Below are 17,948 nucleotides of genomic sequence, written 5' to 3'. Positions count from 1 at the left end.
GACATGTGCAGAACCATCCCAAATCCAAAAATGGAGGTGAACTTGTGCTACTTTTACTGGTCAGTAGCACATGTAACACAAAATTATCCACCATTTGTTACTAATTGTTAGAATATTAGTATGGGGGCTGAGGGAAACAAATATTGGAGGTGACCTGCCTCCTAATTTGCTGTTAAGTTTCATAATACATGCTTCAATGTTTACTTAATCAAGATGAGATTAGTCATCTTGTATACATCATAGCATGTTACTCCCATTAGAAATTCATTTTGCTTGAATTTATTTTCATTTCAACGACAAGAGGAAAAAATATATGTCATAATTCTACTCATTTTTTTACATCTACTTACTGAATTGCTTCAGCAAACCCATCTGTACGATGTGGAACTACTAGAGTTGGTGTGCTTGGAACTGTTCTGTCCTCATCATCAAAGAAATGCTGCTGCTGGAAAAAAAGAGACTGATATGAGAGCCTACAATGTACTTCCAGTTCCTACCAAGCCAAGTTAAGGGTTTGTTTGCTTTTTCCACATTGTTGAGCAAAACAAAGACAGATTTAACTGTAACACAAGTTTTATGTCACTTCAGACATCTAAATCTGGGCCGCTTATATAGGTTGCCCTTACAAGTGACACACACACAAAAAAAACCCACCACATATCCATGACACCCAACATTTAAAGGATTTGTAGACATCTGCTTCAAGAGAAAACCCTGCCAAAAGTGTCGACTACAAAGGAATCCTGAGGTGACTCATTCATAAATACATAGGAATTATGTGTCTTAGTTAATATACCTGCATTATGGGATTTTTCACAATGTGAATCAATTTGTATCTTTTGTTCCTACACTACCTACAAAGCCAGACACCTCCACTCCCTCTTTCCTCATCCGTTCCCAATCCATGAAGCGTTCTCTTCATCTCCTTGTCCGTATCTTTTCAAACCTTTCTGAAATACCCAAGCTCCCTTCCATATGCTCAATTATTGTCTAGGCGAAAAAACAGGTGGTTAGGCCAGTTCCAAGCAGAAATTGAATGCCAGGTACATGCAACGCAAGCAGAATAAAAATATACTGAGCTGATGCCTTTGATCGCAGAAAGTATACTTTTTTATCACAGTCAATCTCTCCCCACCCTCAAAGAACTTGTATTTGTTCTGTCAAATATGGTTGAAATTAGATAAAGGGGTCAAAATTAGTTGAAAGAGACAGTCAGAAGTCATACGTGAATTAGCATTGCTCCTTTAGTATGAGGCTGAAAACACTTTTCAAATAATATATCCACTTAAGACTGATTCTAAAAACAAGTAATTAAATCTGACATGGACAAAATCAGTTCAACACCTTTTTTCTCAACCAAACTTTTCTAGTACTTGCATTCCATAATTAATATATAAACTAACAGCGCTGAGATATTACTTGCAAGAATCCATCTCACTCCTGACCCCAGTAGCTACATTTTTTTTTCCTGAAGATGTCTGAGTTATGAATTCCCTCAAAAAGGTTAGTAGTAGTAGACTTTCATACACTTACCATCCCACCTATACCAGGAGTTAGCTGAAGTCCACGTCCCACTGACTGTCTTCGAGTCATCTGGATTCTCTTTATAGTAAAGAGAAAAAACGTACTGTGAATGCTTCCCTGGAATTCTAACAGCACAGAGTTGTTCAATCAGAGCCAAGTACAGTGGCTACATAAGCAAGAGCATAACAATTGTATTTCAGTATAGAACACTGCTCAGTACACCATCATACCTTTTTAAAGAATAGATCATGGCAGCAGATACACAACAGCTCACATATGCTGCCTGGCCTAACCATGAAAGAGAAGCATGTAGGTTTAAATCCTGGGTAAGCAACATTACTATTTTATTTTACTTTCTACTGAGGACAAAAAATTTCAGCACAGAAATTTCATGGCCCTGAGCCACAGAACAAGTTAATGGTAAAGTACAGTTCCATAGTTAGATTTTTTTTTTTTTTTTTTTTGCAAAATCCAGGTTGTGACATTTTCATTTACAAAATCTATAGGTCTATGTCAAAACATAATCATCAGTCAGATCCTCTTGTTGAAAGGTTTAGCTTAGAAAACAAATAGCAACTTTCCTTTGCCCGGTCTGCATTGGGGCAGAGACTAATAAAAATCCCTACTAGTCTGAGTTACAAGGTGTTTAAGAACAGTTTTTTTTAAATAGTGGAAATATCAGCCCGCATTAATAAATAACATTGGTATAATCATTTCAAGATACAAGTGCTTTACCGCTTTCAATGTTCCCTCTCCAGTGATAATCTGTAGAATGAGACATGTTAAGTCATTTTGATCAGCTTCCATTTTCAGGATGCTAAATAGATGTGATCTATTTTTACAATATGCAGAATACTTAGACTTCATTTAGAAGAAATCATACAGTTCTTCTGAACTGCTAGGGCTATTTTATACCTGTACTGGAGGACCCAGTTCTTGAGGAGGAGCATGAATAGTTAATCGTGGAGGCAATGGATGTGGTGGTCTGCGTGGTGACTGGGGGGGTCGAGGGGCCTGTCTCTCTGAGGCAGATGATGGTTGCTGTTCTCTTGAACTTTCATGAGGAAAAGTGGACTCCGCAGCACTTGTACTCCCCTCACCTAAAACATACGGAAATATGGAGCAGTAAATTTATGCCCTCCAAATATTTTTAATTGAGAAAAAAATTAAGGTAGATCTTCAAATTCTGTTACCACATTAAAATGGACATTTTTACTCTTGCAGAAGTGGGGACAGCACAATACTGTTACTTCAAATCCTTTGAAAGGGGACTTGTGCCAGCTAAGCCAACACTAGCACCAAAACAAGCTATTGACTATTCAAACACTGATTCGGATTGAAGGGATTAATCTCCTGAGCCATCCACAGCAGTTTCCACAGCAACCAGAGGCTGCAGGGTTATCAAAGGAATGCAGAATGTATCTGGAAGAGAACATTTCAATGGAATCTACATTTCAGGTTAAAATGGTCATTAGCACTTTGCCGTACATCCTTAAGAGCAATTTTTAACACATGCAAAACGATTTCTACATTTTCCCCTTTACAGACAGATTTTGAATAAACATGAATCAACCATACCACTGTTTTGAGAATCTGCTGCCCTCTGGTTGCTTTCACCTCCTCCCAGGCTCTCCTCAGTTTCTGTTCCAGGATCTGTACCATCAGCACCCTAAAACCAACAAACATAATGTGATCTAGCACCAAACACCCTCTGGCTGTAAAAAGAATATATAAGCATTCAGAAAGTAAAAAAAGTCACATATATGAAATCTTAAAATATTCCTGTATATACCTATGAAGTTACGTACATGTATGCAACTGTACGAAATTTCAAAATTTTTGAGTATCTGTGCATACACAAATGTGAACAACATGGTCATCATCATTTAATAACAGACAATGAAATATCCAGCTTTTGAAGAAACTGCCTCACTAACTTGGCATCCACATTTTTTGATGCTGGCTCTTACACTTTGCATTTTCATTCTGTCTTACACATTCAAAGTTGATTTTTCTTGTGAAAAGTTCAGTTATAACAGAAATTACTACACCTCCTAGCAACCTCAATTTTCTGGGATAAATGACTTTCAAGTATTCAAATACTTCCAAATGCATTACACCACCAATTTCTTCCAAGTAATTTAGCAGACTATAAAAAGGCATAAATCTCACCTCAGCATCATCTGCTTCGTACCCATCATTCCCATCAGCACTACCAGTTCCTTCATTACTATCATCACCTTCATCCCCCATTCCTGTGTCTTCATCATCATCCTCATCTTCCTCTTCCTCATCTTCATAATCCTGCAATAGTACCGTAAAAATCCCTTAGGGAAACACTGAAAGAGCAGCAGAAACACTTCACATAGCCCAGCGGTAAGCTTCACTTCATGGTACAGAGACCCCCTTTGTTTGTGGAACTACTTCTGAAGATATTTAGTGTTCATTGTTCATAGAGTGGATGTATGTATTTTTCAATTGCTGTTGTAGGCTGACCTCAGCTGGCTGCCATATACCCGCCCAGCTGCTCTCTCACTCCCTCTCTTCAACAGGAGAGAGGCACAAAATAAGATAGAAAAGCTCAAGGAGCAAGACAAAGACAGGAAGTTCACTTACTGATTACAGTCACAAGCAAAATAGACTCAACTTGGAGGGGAAAAAAGACTTGGTGGGAAGAGTCCTGTGGCTGGTATACCATGATGGACAGTTACAGACACTTCAGGAGAGACAGACAGGGCAGGTGAGGTGGAGGAGCAGCACTCTATGGAATGGGTTGGACTGTACAGCATTTGTAGTTGGGGATGACATGGTTGAGATCCACTGGTCAGGATTAGGGGGAAAGCTAATAGAGCAGATGATGGGTGTCTGCTATAGATGACCCAGTCACGATGACAACATCAATAAAAGGTATTAGGGAAAATCTTTTAATCAGTTGCCCTTGTCCTTACAAGTTATTTCAACTTCCCAGATATTAACTGGGATTATCATAGAGCAGACATCAACAGGGCCAGGAAATTCCTAAAGCACACTGAAGATAAATTTGACAGAGGGACTCAAGGAGCCAACTATGAAAGCTGCCTACCTCAATCTGTTGTTTGTGAATAGAGATGATCTTGTGGGTGAAGTGATGATTGGTGGCTGCCTTAGCCACAGCAATCATGAAATGGTTGAATTTAAAATCCTTTGGTGATTCAAGAAAAACTATCAGCAAAGCTACTACCCTGGATTTGGGGAGAGCAGACTGTAGATTGCTCAAGGAACTAGTTAGTGAGATCTGCTGAGGTCCACAAATGCTAGCCACCTGTAAGCAATGCAGGAGCAGGCAATTCCCATGTGTCTGAAGTGAAGCAAAGAGGGCATGAGGCTGGCTTGGCTAAGGGCAGGGCGGGGGTGGGATCTCATTTTGGAACTCAGAGGCATTGTGGAATTTTACAACTTCAAAAAATCAAGTGGAATTAGCAAGTGTCTTTGAGACACTAAGTCCAGGCTACAGAAGTCCAGACAATACTTATACAGCCAAAAGGATGTTCTTAATTATACTGATTGTGCAAGATGAGCTTTACAATTTTATCTTTCATCAAATGTAAGTACAGCAAATAAATAAATATTAAATAAATAAAGTTATTCTATGGTATACATACTTCCTGCTCGCCTTCATTTTCTTCATCATCATCATCTTCATCATCACTGTCAATCACAATTACATCATCTCTCTTGGACTGACCATCCTGAGATGAAGAAGTATTTTGTTGATCTGACTGAAGAGGTCCAAGATCTATTGGGATAGACTGAGAAGTTTCTTCACTATCCTCCATGGGAGTGTACTCTCCCTGTGTAACACCCTGTAAAAGATAAAAGCAAATAATAAAAAGAAAACAAAATGTAGCATATGACAATCAAATACAGACAACTAAAAGTCTCCCCAGGATCAAGGAATAACCATTTCTCTTCTGAGCATCAACTCTGAGCTGCTGTTTTAGAGTTCTTTCAGTCTGGAGGAACAGTAAAGCAACTCGCATGATAGCCAGAGTTATCAAATTGTTCTCTTTTCATTCAGCACAAATGTATGTTCAAAACAGTTGAACTGAATCTGACAAAAATGACCAGAAATGCTATTAAAAAAAAATGCATCAAGGAAAAAAAGCCTCTCAAAAAATGAAAGAGAAATTAGGACTCTAACATATACTTTTTGTAGCATTCAGGACTTCTGGTTCAGGTAAGGTAACTAGATTTTGCTATTTTCCAAACAATGTGTCACTATAATATTGCAAATTCTGCTGTAAAGCAGCAGAATTTAAAATAAGCACATCAAGTACTAGAACTTTTAAAGAAAGTTTAAAGATACTTGTGGAACAGACGGCACACAGCCAGGACTTAGTGGGGGGATAAACATCTAAATATATAAAGGTTATTGAGGGAAAATGCCTCACTAAAGACTCAATATCCACTACTACTTATATGAAATAGATTCTACAACTCTATATGAGGCTTTTCTAAGTTAGAAAATTACCATAATTTGTACATGTTTCTGAAGAGAAAGGAGATTAAATACACGTTTTTCACTCGTATTTGGCTTTGCTAACTCTGCTACAACGTGCATTTTAAGTTGCTTTTATTTTAGTATTTTTGTTTGTTGTTTAACACACCGTGACCCATCTAACGCTAAGCTTGCTCAAGGATTTGCGAAATCTTTCTCTAAAATTAAAGCCAGAAAGCAAAGGAGTAAATGAAGAAATGAAAATTCAAATTCTGTTTTAAGACTGTGACACATTTAATCTCTACGTCTCAGTTTCACAACATCGAATTGGTATAAAGATACTCGGATTTCTAAACCACATTAAATTACATTCAAAATTGCAAAGCTCCATTAACATTCCCACAGCTACTTATATAGGTATATGCTGAGTGCAATAAAAATTTAATATCTATCCTTGAACGTAGGAAGTTTAAACTTAAAATGGTTTTAACTGCTTTCTATTGAAAATCTGCAAGACCTGATTTGAAATTTCTTTCAAAAACATTGTTTGAAAAAAAAAAAAAAGCTTATTTTTGCTGAAATTATAACTTTCTTCTTTTCAAATATGCTTACTTCTCCAATTGAGTCCTGTGAGTCTTGATTGTATGTTTGAGCTTCTACCTCACCATCGGTGCTCTCTTCTGCTGTCACTTCCTCCTGAAAGACCATATATTTTTCACATTTAAAACACATCATTAATCCTAAAGTTTGATTCTTTAACATAGCAGAGATCATTATTATTATTTTATATAAAGTTTATCTTTTCCCACAAAGATAATGGATAACGCTTATTGTTCTCCTTTAGCTCTGTTTTTATCTAGCACCTGAAGAAATACAGTTTTCCCATTCCAGTCTACTGGACCTATTCTCTTCTACATCTCTAAAACTTTTCAGAACCAGGAAAGAAACCTTGAAGTCTCCCACTCCGTCTTCATCCTCTGAGCAAATTCAGTGATAATCTTCTTACAATCTTGCCCTTCTACATTATGCAACATCTGTTTCCTACACAGTTAATGAAGTGCCTTTGTCTTCCTTAATATTTTTCATGAGTTGTCTGCTGTGAGGTATCTCAAGTTCAATCCATTTTTCCAGGATATCCCGACTCCCTCATGCAGGATATCCCGACTCCCTCACGCAGTATTTCACATGCATCTTCTCTAAGCTTTTCCATGAAACTTCTCGTCTTTGCTTCCTTGGCAGAATGACTGTAGATAATGACCTTCTAGACCACATTTAAAAATATTCTAAATTCTTCCTCTTCAATGCTAGAATATGGCCTCCTCTCTCCATACACACTACAGCCAAGATTTGAATCTGCCATTGCAACCGCAACAACCTCTGCCTTTTATGATACCCAAACGTACTTGCTTTCTTTTTTGACAGAAGAAAGAGTCATGTCAAAAATTAAATGACTTGCTTTGAAGTAACACACTTCCTCTTCCCATTAAAATCAACCAAAGTGGCAGATTAAGTAGTAGCATTCTATGTTCCTACAAACCTCAGGACCAACTCTCTGCATGTTTCTCATTTTCTTTGGAAGAGGTACATCCACTGTCTCCTCCGAAATTTGTTCAGAGTTTTCCACAGTGTTATCCTCCTCTTCCTCTCGTGGACGTTTAGACAGAGAAGAACTCGGGGTAGCTGAAACTTAGAAGAACCTCTCAGTTACTTGAAGGAGAACTACAAATGTAGGAAGCAGAAAATCAAAAGGTTTGGTATTTTACTCTGGAAGACCACCTCTTTTTCTGCACTGAATGATAACAGAATCAATTTCATTTTGCTGTCTCCTACATCGTGAAAATATCAGCCTCTGTGGTTACAAGCCTTATGTTTTTGGATCCATATTCACTCCCTAATTGAACCCCAATATAAGATTCTCAGGATTATAGTTAAAATACTTTTTCCAACATTTTTGCTTCTGACAAGGGCACCTAAGAGTTAACAGAGTATCAGCCTGGAAAATAAAAAAAGCAGTTTACAGAAGTCTGTTTTGTGAAATATGTATTCTAAACCAAATTCTACACTGTGTGCAGCAAACAGACACACAACGCGCCACACTGAGTAGCATTAGTGTTCTCTATATTTCATATTCCAGCTTACATAGTTTACTAATGACTCCTAAAATTAACCTTGCTCCAACAGCATGGTGGAAACAGGAGCAGAAGGGTTTAATGTGTTAAACCCCAACACCACTCTGGATAGATAAATACATGAATTTTTATCTTTAAGGAATGTGGTGACATCAGAATTTCAGGAGTAGCATTTTGGAATGTTCAAGAAAGGAGCCTACTTGTAAAAATTTGTAAAATTTGCAGTAAACTAAGAGGAAAAAAAATCACAAGCAAATTCTTTTTCTGAAGCTAGGCCTGTTTTGACAGTAGAGCTACTTAAAATCAATGATTCAAAAAGGTAGGCCTATAAAATGAAACCAACCTGTGCCAAACACTGCTGTAGAAGTGGAGGGCCTCTCTATTTGAGAGCTCTGTACAACTTCTACAATGGTAGGGGATGGCTCCTGATTAGCGGGCTCAATCTGAGGATGACTTTGCTGAGTGGGCTGCACAAAAGCAGTCGCTTGAGTCTGCTGCTGAACAGTCAAGATGGGCTGAGAGAGAGATGTCTGAACATTAGGGCTGGTGGAACGCACAGACCCACTAGTGCTTCCAAAGACAGGAACGTGCTCCACGGGTCCTTCTGATTGCATAGCTGAAAGGCAAACAGTAGCACATTCAACTGACTTCGTATTATCTAGCACAGTTCACATTCTCCACTTCAGAATGCCCTGAACAGTCAAACTCAATGTTTCCTAGATTCAGTTAACATTGCTTCTTACACCTGTCTTTAGGAATTGAGAACTTATGAACATTTCTGTTGCCTTAAAAAGGACAGTATTTAAAGAGATGCAGGGACAATGAAAGTACCTTCAAGTATCTTTAAACTAATAATTAATGAGATTTCAAGGGAAAAGTACCATTTATGTTTACTGTAGAACCCTGTACTACCCTAAAATGCTCACCTTCCTGAGTCTCCACCTGTGTTGTAGGCATAACTGTGGCAGTTGGAGTAGTGGTAGGATTAGTGACTGTAGCAGGAGTAACCATTGGACGGATACTAGCTCTTGGAGTAGACTTATTCCCAGCTATTGCTGCAGCAGTCACTTTACTCGGAGTTGACACAACTGGTGTTGGCTTAATATTCGCTGTTGGTGGATCTGAAGTGCTAGCACTGAAAGACAGGATTCATGATGGTAGCACACATTTAAAAGCAGATTTTAAAATATCAAGTTTAAATACATTATCATAACCATAGTCATTTTTAAAGGTTTTGAATTTAAAAACCTGCAAAGACATAATGATATGTCTTCCAAAATTTGCTAATAGTTTAAAAAAAGTGACCCACTATACCATTAGCAGCATTTTGTCCAGCTTAAAGGTTTGACAGATTTCTTCAAGGTTAATCAACTACAAAACCGTAAGCAGATCAAAAGGAGCAGTGCATAGCTCATAACATAAGCTGCGCTGGGTCTTTCGTATAGTTAGTAATATATCTTAAACTAAAACTAACTGGCTCACTCAATACAGAGCAACATAAAGTCTTGGTTGAGACAAAGATCAGCCAAATTTTAAAATGGCATTTTTAAACATCACAGCCTTGGTTTAAATGAATGCTGTTATAAAAATTAAAAGGGAACTGGTTCTCTAAACTTAGTAATACAGTAATAATCTCCATTTTAGAGGTTGGTTGCTTTTTCATTTGACAATTTTATCTGTTAGTTGCCATCTATTTAGTGCATTTCTCAAGCCTGAGCTCTTTGCACAAGGAAGATCCCCTCACTCAACAGGGGAAAGGTAATAATCAACTGTACTACTTAAAGATTCTTGAAGTCTAAAAACACTTTAAAAATATTTTATATTCCCCAAAAATCATGTTCCTGGTGGTTAATATGACAATTCAACACCTGACAGGATTGATTAAATCAATCAATTTATTGATTAAATATTTTTTTTTTTCTTTATTGATTAAATGGGTCTGAGAAATCAGGAGGAACATCATGTCTCAACCAGCATCTCTCAAGTTGCTAAAGAAAATTTGTGAAAATCAGTAGTTTACTAAAAAGAAGAGCAAATAGATGAAGACAAAACCAAAAATTCCCAAATACAGAAACTGCAAAATCCCCAAACCCTTTAACTCACATTCCTCTTTCACCTGAAGCTGGAGTAGACTTGAGTGAGATCTGCCTCTGCTGTTCTGGGACCTACAATGTAAGATGTAAAAGTATCATGCCATGTAAATATGAAACAGACTGAGTGACTTGGTGAAACACTTCAGCTGACAGATCTCTTCACTAAACATTGATAACATTAGTTAGCATACCTAGTCAGATTTTGTGATTACTGCAAGTTCTCCAAAATAAATCAAACCAGTCATACCAAATATATCAACCAATTCAGTAATTTCTCAGATCTTTTCAGATATTTTTTGAAGCTATTGAGACATTCAGTAATGTCAAAACCTGCTGAACAGATGTATGAAAATAGAAAAATAGAAAACAGTGCAGTTTATTGGCTGGTTCATGGTGAACAATGCAACTGTATGCTTGCTAACACTGGGTATTTTGACTGGAAAGAAAAAAAAGGTTTTAAATTAAGTTCTGCATCTTTACTAAAGCCACCTTACATATTTTCAAAGCAAGTAATCTGGGGATAGCAGAACTTGAAGAGCGTACAGTTTGTTGGGTCATTGATGTTTTTTTAATTTGATTTATTTATTAACAAGAATTTCCATCTGTTATTTAGGATGTTTAGAAAAAACACCTTCATATAAATATTCCCAAGAAATTAATTACTATATAGATAAAAAACAAACCAATGGTGCTAGTACTAAGAGCTGTTGTTGTAGTTCGGTCATGGAACATAAAAGCAGTTTATTTCCTCTCACACAGCTTTCTAGAAGGATTTTGTACCTTATTTGTAGATTCTGGTGGCTCATCTCGCTGTTCATGGTGTCGCTCTTGCTGCTCTCTAAGCTCTCTTTCAAGACGGCAGATTCGACCTTCATACTGTGACTTGAGTGCACTCATCCGCACTTCCAGTTCAGTCTTCTGCTCTTCTAATGAACTGCTCTTTTGCTTCCACTCTTCATTTTCTTTCGTTAGCTGTTCTTTTGTACCTAATTGAATAGGAAAGAATCCAGTCTTGCCACTGTAAAACTGCCTACTCTGCATACTGGATGTCTGTCAGTTTTAAAAGGTTACCGAAGTATTTTGAAATCCCAAAAACGTTAAGCTTTAGAAAGAGATCTTAAAGCCAATTAAGTAAAAATAAACACAAAATAGACAACAAATATATCCGACAAATAAAAAAATGAGCAGTTATAGAATGCCAAGATGTTTCCAGCAAGTTCTTCCACCACTGTTCCTCTCAACATCAATTAAAAATAGAATTGGTATGTTTTGCACCTGTACATTATAGAAAGGTAGGAAAGGAGGGAAGAATTACCAAAGTAGTCAGTCTAATCAACCAGACTGCCAAAAAAATGGCTGGCCAAACTACGGCAAAATTTTAATTCCCCCAATGTACAGCTAGTTGTTCACTTGTATCATCTCCCTAAGGAATTTAAATTTCTCATTTTTAGAAAGGTTCTGTAACATCCAGTCAAGAAAATATTTTAGGAATTCTGTCTAAATACTTTCCACAGGAATAATTAAAAAACAAACAAAAACAACAAACAAAAGATGACACTTTAAGAACATCAAAAAAATACAATACCAGCTAACTGTGCAATTTTCTGCTTGGCTGCAAGCAAGGTTTTCCTAGTTTTCTCTTCCTTCTCAGTGATCTGCTGCCTAAGCTGTTCTTCCTGTGTAGCCTTCTCTTGCAGATCTTGATGGAAACGAGCAAGTTCTGATTGCAGCTGTGATATCTGCTCCTGAAGATTTCTAGCTTCAGTTTCCTTTTCTGATATACTCTATAGAGAAAGATTGGCCACAATGAGCTACTCCAGCACATACAGTCTAACATGCTCCACAGTCCTATTATTAGCTGGCCATTGTATAAAAAACTTTTAATCAACAACAACAAAAAGAGTCCAGTCCTCTCTGAATGCAATAGCTGAGAGAAGAGCATTTTTTTTCCGCACTTACTTAGTCCAAGAAACAATGAGAGACACTAGACACAGGATTTAAACCAGGTTTAAGGTCCATCTTTCCTGGCAAGACAGACGCATAGCTTGGTCGTTTCACGTTTGTGTACACACAGATGTATGTGTACACACAAACACACACAATAACAGCCTCATAGTCTTCAGTTACTTATTTAAGATTCCAGTAGAACACAGTGCTTTGAAATTGCTCACTCTGATCTTACCTTTTGTAAACTTTCAACCTGATTCTCCAAAGACTTTGTCTTCCCTTCAGCTTGGCTGAGAGAGTCTTTCAGCTCTTGTACTTCCTGGGCAGAAACTTGTTCTTCTTGTTGTTCTACCAAAGACTGAGTTGCTGCTTCGGCAACCATCTGAAATATGTCAAGTGGTATAAGGCTAAAGGGTACTATCCAATTAGAATGTTATTGCTTTCACAAGCTGCTTCTGCATGCAAACGAATCAGTTAAGTTCTGGGCAAAACATGCTCATGGAGCAGATCCTCCTGGAAACTCTGCCAAGGCAGAGAATAAGGAGGTGACTGGTGACAGCCAACATGGCTTCGCTAAGGGCAGATTGCGCCTGTCAAATCTGGTGGCCTTCCACAATGGGGTTACAGCACTGGTGGTTAGGGGAAAAGCAACTGTCATCATCTGCCTGGACTTGTACAAAGCATTTGACACTGTCCCCATGCCCCCATGACATTCCTGTCTCTATATTGGAGAGGATGGACCACACAGCAGGCAAGGAGTCATCTGGATGGTCACACTCAGAGTTGTGGTCAATGGCTCAGTGTCCAGGTGGAGACCAGTGACGACAGGTGTTCCTCAGGGGTCACTGGGACCAGTACTGTTTAACATTTTTGTCGGTGATGAGGACAGTGAGATTGAGCACACCCCCAGCCAGTCTGCCAATGGCACCAAGCTGTGTGGTGCGGTTGACATGCTGGAGGGAAGCGACGCCATGCAGAGGGACCTGGACCTTCACTCAGAGGTTGGTGAGGCACTGAACAGGTTGCCCAGAGAGGCTGTGGATGCCTCATCCCTTGAGGTGTTCAAGACCAGGTTAGATGATGCCCTGAGCAACCTAACTAGTGGGTGGTGTCCCTGCCTATGGTGGGGGGGGGTGGAACCTTTGAGGTCCTTTCCAACCCAAACTGTTCTATGATTCTATGACAGCCTTGAGAGGTGGGCCTGTGCGAACCTCACAAGCTTCCACAAGGCCAAGTGCAAGGTCCTGCATTTGCTCTAGGGCAATCCTAAGCACACGTACAGGCTGGACGAAGAATGGACTGAGAGCAGCCCTGAGGAGAAGGACCTGGGGGTGCTGGTGGACAAGAAACTTGACATAAGCTGGCAACATGCTTTTTCAGCCCAGAAAGCCAACCGCATGCTGGGCTGCGCCAAAAGCAGCAAGGCCAGCAGGGCACAGAGCTCTGCTCTCGTCAGACCCCACCTGGAGCACTGTGTTCATCCCTGGGGCCCTCAACTGAAAAAGGACATGGAAGTATTAGAACGAATCCAGAGGAGGGCCACAGAGATGATCCAGGGGCTGGAGCACCTCTCCTACAAAGACAGGCTGAGGGAGTTGGGGTTGTTCAGCCTGGAGAAGAGAAGGCTCCAGGGAAACCTTATAGCTGAACTTCTAATACGTAAAGGGGGCCCTACAGGAAAGCTGCGGAGGGACTCATTGTCAGGGAGCGTAGTGAAAGGACAATGAGTAATGGCTTTAAACTAAACAAGGGTATATTTGCATTAGATATAAGGAGGAAATTCTTCACTCAGAGGGTGGTGAGGCACTGGCACAGGCTGCCCAGAGAAGCTGTGGATGCCCCATCCCTTGAAGTGTTTGACACCAGGCTGGATGGGGCTTTGAGCAACCTGGTCTGGTGGAAGGTATCCCTGCCCATGGCAGGGGGTTGGAACCAGATGATCTTTAAGATCCTCTCCAACCCAAACCATCCTACAATTCTATGAAAACACAGGTATTTTAATGAACTCCAATGTTCTATTAACAATGCTGCTAATTATTAAATGATATACAGCTTATGATTTGTGGCAGTTTCTGAGCCTACAGCAGAATAAATGACGTAATTTTCTACTTTTGTCTTTGCAGATAAGTGTTCCTGTAGTGTTATACTAAGGGAATGTGAAAATCATTAGCCAGATTATACTTAACTCTAGATGAATTTCTTTGCAAGCAAACAAGAAGTTTATCTACCTTATCATGCTGTGCTTTCAGCTCCTCATACTGAGTTTTATATCTGCGCCCAATTTTCTTGACCTGTGTTATAGTTTTCACTTTTTCTTGTATGTCAGCCACTTTAGCATCCAGTTCTTTCTGCAAGGTGTCCTTCTCTGTTCTTATTTTAGTTACTTCCTCCTTCAGGTTCTGAACAAGATTCTGGCTTGTAGTCAAGGATGCATTCGTTCTAAATAGCAAAAGATTGGAAGGAGATGCAAATGAGATATTTGAAATAATACATTTCAATACTGCTTATTTATGTAATAGCATGTGTATCATCTGTAGTGAACTGTGTTCTCTAGGACTTCGCAGTACAAACGGATAATGCACATTCATGTTCAGTTAAGAGAGAACTTCAAAACAATTCATGTTTCATTTGCATATTATCAAGTTACAGTAAGAATATGAAACAGCTACATTGAGATAGTTAAGAAAGTAAATTTCCAATCGGCGCTTCATTATAAATGAAGCTTTGCACAAAATGAGGTTTTGCACAGAAGTTTTTACTAATTTGATTAAGTACCATACCTGGCTATTTCTGCTTTAAGCCTGCCCGTTTCTTCACTCATTTGTTGTATACGCTTGGTGTTTGCCTCCTTCTCTGAAAGTAGCTTGCGATATTCTTCAAGATCAGTGTCCTTCTGTTGACTCAATAAATGCTGAAAGGTTGACAAAACATTTTGCATTTTCAGAAGATGATTACACAGTTACACATATAAATTCGTTTTTAATTAGCATTGCTGCTTTTGTATTTTGACTTGGACTGCCAATGAACTAGAATAGCCTATTTTAAAACTGAATTAAAAAGCATTGCTTATGCAAATACATTTCCTCGTTTTTGACCACTTTTTGCAATATAGCTTACATTTTTTGTTTTAAAAGAGCTTTTAGAACTTTTTTTTTTTCCCAAGGGTTGATAACTTATTCTCCCCATCCTGTCCTTCCCCCAGAACACCTTGTTTTAAAAGATGCATTTCCCACCTGTGTCCGGGCTTTCCAGCGTTTGACATCTTCTTCCAACAACTTTTTCTCTGCCTGCAACATTCCACTTTTCTCACTCAATTCAGCATTAGACTCCTGTAGAGGTAGAATGTCTGCCTCAAGCTTGCGTACCTGAAAAAAAGGATAGTTGGGGATTAAACTATCTGGATCTTTTAAGACTGAAGAAAATGGAATATGGTAGGCCTTGAATAATGGTGGTAAGACGGACGGAGAGATCAAAAAACCGAAACCCAGCACAAAACCACCCTCAAGAAGTCATGATATAGCTTCTTCTCCCACTCGCTGCCCTTCAGTAGCCAACTGTGCACAGGGAAACCAACAAGGAGCAAAAGCGGGGTACAAGCCTACAGGGAAAAAATTATAAACACACCTTCACAATCTCAAGATTCTCACTTTGTACCTTGCTTTAGGAAACAGATTATCAATTATGTATTAGAAGTCAAGCAACGCTGCACTGGATTCTATCAAAGCAACTGGTATGCAGAAATGGGAAGAGGCAAGTATCTCCCTTTTAAATTCTTAATAAGGCTATGGACTGCTTTGTATCTATTTCTGTGCCATTTTTCATTTACCTGTTGATATTGTTGTTATAACTTTAGCCAGTAAAAAATGCTGATTTTCTCTTCCATTTAAACAGAACTGAACTTCTGACTTTCCAATACTCTAGGTGAAGCAGCGTCTTATAAAATTCTCAATGGAACATTTCCTCATTTGTGTATGATGTAAAGGAATAACCCCAGTTTAAATAACTAGCAATGATATATCCAGACATTAACTGTCTGACTTGAATACATGGAAACAAGTGAAACACAGTACTAACCTTTGCTTGCATTTGTTGTAGCTCTTGTTCTAGCCTCTCCTTCTCTTCTCTTAGCATCTTGTTGGTTTCTATCAGTACGTTCATGGTCTCTGTTTTTTTCATTAATTCTTCATGCTGTGCAATGGTTTTTGCTGTTACCTTTTAAAAAGATTGAACTTACTCATTTGCCTTGCTTGCGTATGTTTACATACTTACTGGGATCTGGCATAACACTGTCTTACATAGCTATGGTGGCATTCCTTGTGTCACACACGTTCAAAACAAGTAAGTATCACTAACAAAAACGGACAGGGGAAAAACTCAAGAGAAAAGATCTTTATTTTCCCTATTTATGTGTTTTTGGGATTGCCATACTGCTTCACAGGACCCAGAACAAGACCCTCCATTTGGCTATACACCAACCCCAGCTCAGCAAAGGCAGCAAATGAGAGAAAGTAGAACACAGAGAACAGCCCTCTACTTACTGAAATCATAAGCAATAATATCCAACCATACCTGCACCTTCTCTCTCTCAGCATTGAGACTGTCTTGTAGTTCCTGGAGTTCCCTTTCAAGGTGTTCCACTCTCTGACGATAACGTAAACTCTCCACCTGTGCCACCTCAAATCTAGTTTCTGCTATCTCCTTTTCTCGACGTATAAATCTGCAGTAAGAAAATGAACAAAGCATTATGTCAATGAAAATGCAAGACAAAGCATTTTAAGTTGAAGCATCTTCTATCTGAAAAACTACTGAGTTCAGAAAGATCAAAAAGAAAATCCTAGAAAACATATTCTAGAATAATTTAGATAAAACTAAAAACCACAAGAAAATAATCCCTATGAAACTTGCTTGCCAATCATATTTTTCTAAAATATGCTTTAGCTTCTTGTCAAAATTGACTCTCAGTTTCTTTCTAGGAGTAGAAAGAAGTCTCCTCTATTAGTTAGTGATGAAGGACAATCTCTACCAAGTTAAAGGGTACTTGCATTTTACACATTGTGCTTGAAATATAAAGCAAGAGAGAACTATTTAATTTGGCAACTGAATTTATAATCACCACCAGAGGGAGCTTGGAGCTAAGTTTACCTAAGAATTTCTAAGATTTGTTCCTGGGATTTCCCTTCCTCATTCAGAGAAACATTCAATGCAGATGGCATGGCTTCTTTCATAGAGGTCACCATCTTGTCACTCAGACTTTCCAGTTGTTCATGTAATAATCGATTTTGTTTTTCCAAGTCCTCGCAGCGGGATGCAAGTGTTGAAGCTTCATCCTACAACAAAACGGTTCAATGACTGAAACCTGTATAGACTGGTAAATGAAAACACCTACTAGAACCATAAAAATGATCGTACCTTCATCATTCTCTCTCTCTCTTCCCAGGAGGCTTTGCACTCTAGCAATGCAGACTCAGCTTTCTGAGCAGCTTCCTCAAGCTGCTGCCGTACTGCTGTATTCTTGGCAACTTGCTCTTTAATAGCCTGTAACGCTTCAACGTCAGCAGCGTGAAGCATTAATTCCCGTTCATATTTATTTTGAGCTTCAGAAGCCATCTTTGCCTGCAGAAAAAAGTAACAGATTCTGATATCCTTAATGTTACATTTAATATGTACACAGAGATTCTCAAAATGCTAGACAAAATTAGTGACCACTAATGAAAACCACTGGCCAAAACCTCTGTCATTCTCAAGTACAAAAGAAATGGATATTCTTAGAATGGTTCC

General features: G+C 38.7%; 1 protein-coding gene across 3 annotated transcripts in view; it reads right to left on the bottom strand.

The window, feature by feature from the left end:
- TPR (translocated promoter region, nuclear basket protein) overlaps positions 1–17,948 on the bottom strand; it is a 45,819-nt gene that overhangs the window by 7,996 nt on the left and 19,875 nt on the right. Inside the window, exons 25-45 of one of the 3 annotated variants that reach the window (XM_083847062.1) lie at positions 17,580–17,783; positions 17,313–17,497; positions 16,740–16,887; positions 16,245–16,382; positions 15,404–15,535; positions 14,951–15,081; positions 14,399–14,609; positions 12,406–12,552; positions 11,809–12,007; positions 11,004–11,209; positions 10,234–10,295; positions 9,057–9,265; positions 8,474–8,746; positions 7,539–7,687; positions 6,614–6,697; positions 5,166–5,366; positions 3,697–3,828; positions 3,103–3,193; positions 2,440–2,624; positions 1,534–1,602; positions 351–442 (exon numbers count right to left, since the gene is read on the bottom strand). In XM_083847062.1, the coding sequence (XP_083703188.1) occupies positions 351–442; positions 1,534–1,602; positions 2,440–2,624; positions 3,103–3,193; positions 3,697–3,828; positions 5,166–5,366; positions 6,614–6,697; positions 7,539–7,687; positions 8,474–8,746; positions 9,057–9,265; positions 10,234–10,295; positions 11,004–11,209; positions 11,809–12,007; positions 12,406–12,552; positions 14,399–14,609; positions 14,951–15,081; positions 15,404–15,535; positions 16,245–16,382; positions 16,740–16,887; positions 17,313–17,497; positions 17,580–17,783 (3,248 nt within the window). Of the gene's footprint in view, positions 1–350; positions 446–1,533; positions 1,603–2,439; positions 2,625–3,102; positions 3,194–3,696; positions 3,829–5,165; positions 5,367–6,613; positions 6,698–7,538; positions 7,688–8,473; positions 8,747–9,056; positions 9,266–10,233; positions 10,296–11,003; positions 11,210–11,808; positions 12,008–12,405; positions 12,553–14,398; positions 14,610–14,950; positions 15,082–15,403; positions 15,536–16,244; positions 16,383–16,739; positions 16,888–17,312; positions 17,498–17,579; positions 17,784–17,948 lie in introns of all 3 variants that reach the window. The other 2 variants (XM_083847063.1, XM_083847061.1) reach the window with 2 other exon arrangements.

Source organism: Anser anser (genome assembly GCF_964211835.1).
Source record: "Anser anser genome assembly, chromosome: 8".
Lineage (NCBI taxonomy): Eukaryota > Metazoa > Chordata > Aves > Anseriformes > Anatidae > Anser > Anser anser.
The sequence above is the reverse complement of the archived record's forward strand: the minus strand, read 5'-3'. Positions and strand labels throughout refer to the sequence as shown.